At 38.1% G+C, this 2,590-nt stretch overlaps 1 protein-coding gene across 2 annotated transcripts in view; it reads left to right on the top strand.

Annotated features, from left to right (window-relative positions):
• LOC102297858 (potassium voltage-gated channel subfamily H member 1) overlaps nucleotides 1-2,590 on the top strand; it is a 106,194-nt gene that overhangs the window by 18,977 nt on the left and 84,627 nt on the right. For both annotated transcript variants that reach the window (XM_042228093.1, XM_042228094.1), the window contains exon 6: nucleotides 58-450. In XM_042228093.1, the coding sequence (XP_042084027.1) occupies nucleotides 58-450 (393 nt within the window). The remainder of the gene's footprint in view (nucleotides 1-57; nucleotides 451-2,590) is intronic.

Here is a 2,590-nt window from a genome sequence, read left to right as displayed (position 1 = left end):
GTGTGTGTGTGTGTGTGTGTGTGTGTGTGTGTGTGTGTGTGTGTGTGTGTTTTGCAGGTTCTCCAGCTGGGTTCAGATATCTTGCCTCAGTACAAACAGGAAACCCCAAAGACACCACCACACATCATTCTCCACTACTGCCTTTTCAAGACCACGTGGGACTGGGTTATCCTCATCCTGACATTCTACACTGCTATCATGGTGCCCTACAATGTCTCGTTTAAGACCAAGCAGAACAATGTCACCTGGCTGGTGGTGGACAGCATTGTGGATGTCATCTTCCTCGTGGACATTGTCCTCAATTTCCACACTACGTTTGTTGGTCCAGCTGGAGAGGTTATCTCTGATCCCAAACTAATTCGCATGAACTATGTCAAAACCTGGTTTGTCATCGACCTCTTGTCCTGCTTGCCTTATGATGTTATCAACGCTTTTGAGAATGTGGATGAGGTTTGTGGGGATTTTTATTATAATTTATTTAAGATGAATGCTATGTTTTTACATCCTCTTTGTTCAGTCATGAGGTTGCAGTCATGATTGAACACTGTGTTCCTGTCACAGACCAGAGTCATCATTTAAAACTAATCAGTGTGTAGTACCTAAGATGAGCAGACTTAATAAGCTGTTCAGTGCAACTGAGTCTCTTGGAATTTGGGGATATTTTAGGGACATATGCTGATGATGTTTTAGATTGAAAATAACTACTGTGTTTAATTATCAATGAATCTATTATTCAGCTCCATTCAAATCCAAAGGCATTTGGTTGATTAAGACTTTCCATAATCATAACAGTATTAAATGATTATAAGTGATTTGTAACCTTTAGCAATTCAAATCACATTTGTTGAGAATGAGCTCTTGTTATGCAAATCTTTGAAACCAAAAAAATATAATTGGCTGATTTATGTCATGTTTGGGTTTGACCAGCAAATAGAACTCTTTAGAATTTGAATATTCTTTGGGTTAAGACTGGAAGTATTTAGCCTAGTCTAATTTTTGATTGAGGGAGAAACTGGAGTTTCTAGAGAAGACACGTGAAAGCACAGTGTATACAAAGCAAGATGTAATGTATTATCTTTATAACAAGTTTCCTATGTTATGCACAGGCCCTTAAACTTCAGCTTGTAGAATCAAAGCTCAAACATAGAGGTGGAAGTGTGATGATTTGGGTGTCCCTTGACTAAAATAGATATGACAGAATTTTGCTGAGAAAACGCCTATGGGAGCAGCTATATTTTGACTTTTCGTAGAACAGAGTGCCGGCTTCCAACTCATATTCTTTTATTTGTGTTTTCTTTCAGCATTAATGTGAGAGTGCAGCTACAATGGATTTTTCATCTCAGAGACTCACTTTATTTTTTACTTCATGTGTTTTTAAGTCTTTGCAAACTGGCCTGAATTTTAATTTACTCAAGCAGTTTGCTACGAACCCAATTCCACAGAGGACTTGGGCTTATTTAATGCATAGTAACTTCTCAACAGAAAATATACATATAAAATGTAACAGTTATAAACTTCCAGTTTAACATAGGCTTACACACAGCTAACAAGTTGGTTACTCTTTTGAGACCTGCATATATGTGTCTTTCAGAAAGGCATCAATTTTAAATACTATAGTTTAAATAATCTTTGGTAGTGAGGAACTAGTTTCTGTAATGCATCAAATTTCTGTGTGTCTATTTTTGATTTTTTGATAGCCAACTCTTCCTACACAGTCAGGAGTTGCGTATCCGAACTTGGCACATAAGTCCATTATAGGCCCTTGAGGACTCTGAAGACCGTGTCACATATTATCTTGTCATTGTCCTTCATAAACTGTTCATGATGAGTCTGAGTATGCAGAGGGTCCCACTGCTGTGGAAGACATCATGCCTCATTCCTGTCATTACGTTGTTGACAATTGACAGGCAAGCGGGCTAACAGTTCCAAGGAATTCCCATCCTTACTTCTTATTCCCTTAGGTGGATTGGGCATGCAACCTTTTTCCTGCTCAGAACCATGGCCCCTATATTGGAGGAGTTAATTCTAATTCTTCACACGACATTGTAGAGGCATGTCAACCAAGGTAGCCCTACATCATCCAGGGCCATCTGGAAGTCAGGGCCTATTTCATCCACCCCAGGGGCCCTGCCACCAAGGAGTTAACAGCCTCAGTGACTTCGGCCCCACTGATAGGGAAGTCATCCCTGTCATTCCCACCCATATGGAAAAGAAATAGTAAAAACTTATATGATTTACTCATGAAAGTGGCCACTTTCTCATTACTTTCATATATTGTTTTAGTAAGTATCCAAAACATACAAGTTTCATTATATAATTTTTCACTCTTTTATGCTTTTCATACAAGTTTCACATAAGACAGATACAAACTTTATAAGATTTATATATATCTTTTCCATATGGGCAAACTTACCGTCTGAAATTTTAGTTCCGCACATCAAATAATTTTCAAGATAATTTAGTTAAATCTGTGTATATTTGTCACTTTCAAAACCCGGATCACTTGAATCTCAAATCATCAGGTTTTTGAGGATGAATCTTCTAAAGGTGGGTTGGTTCCAAAGTGTGGGTAATCTTGACAGAGATAAAA

This window comes from Haplochromis burtoni, unplaced genomic scaffold, assembly GCF_018398535.1.
Source record: "Haplochromis burtoni strain Fernald_Lab_line unplaced genomic scaffold, NCSU_Asbu1 Contig_303, whole genome shotgun sequence".
In the NCBI taxonomy this organism is placed as follows: domain Eukaryota; kingdom Metazoa; phylum Chordata; class Actinopteri; order Cichliformes; family Cichlidae; genus Haplochromis; species Haplochromis burtoni.
The sequence above is the reverse complement of the archived record's forward strand: the minus strand, read 5'-3'. Positions and strand labels throughout refer to the sequence as shown.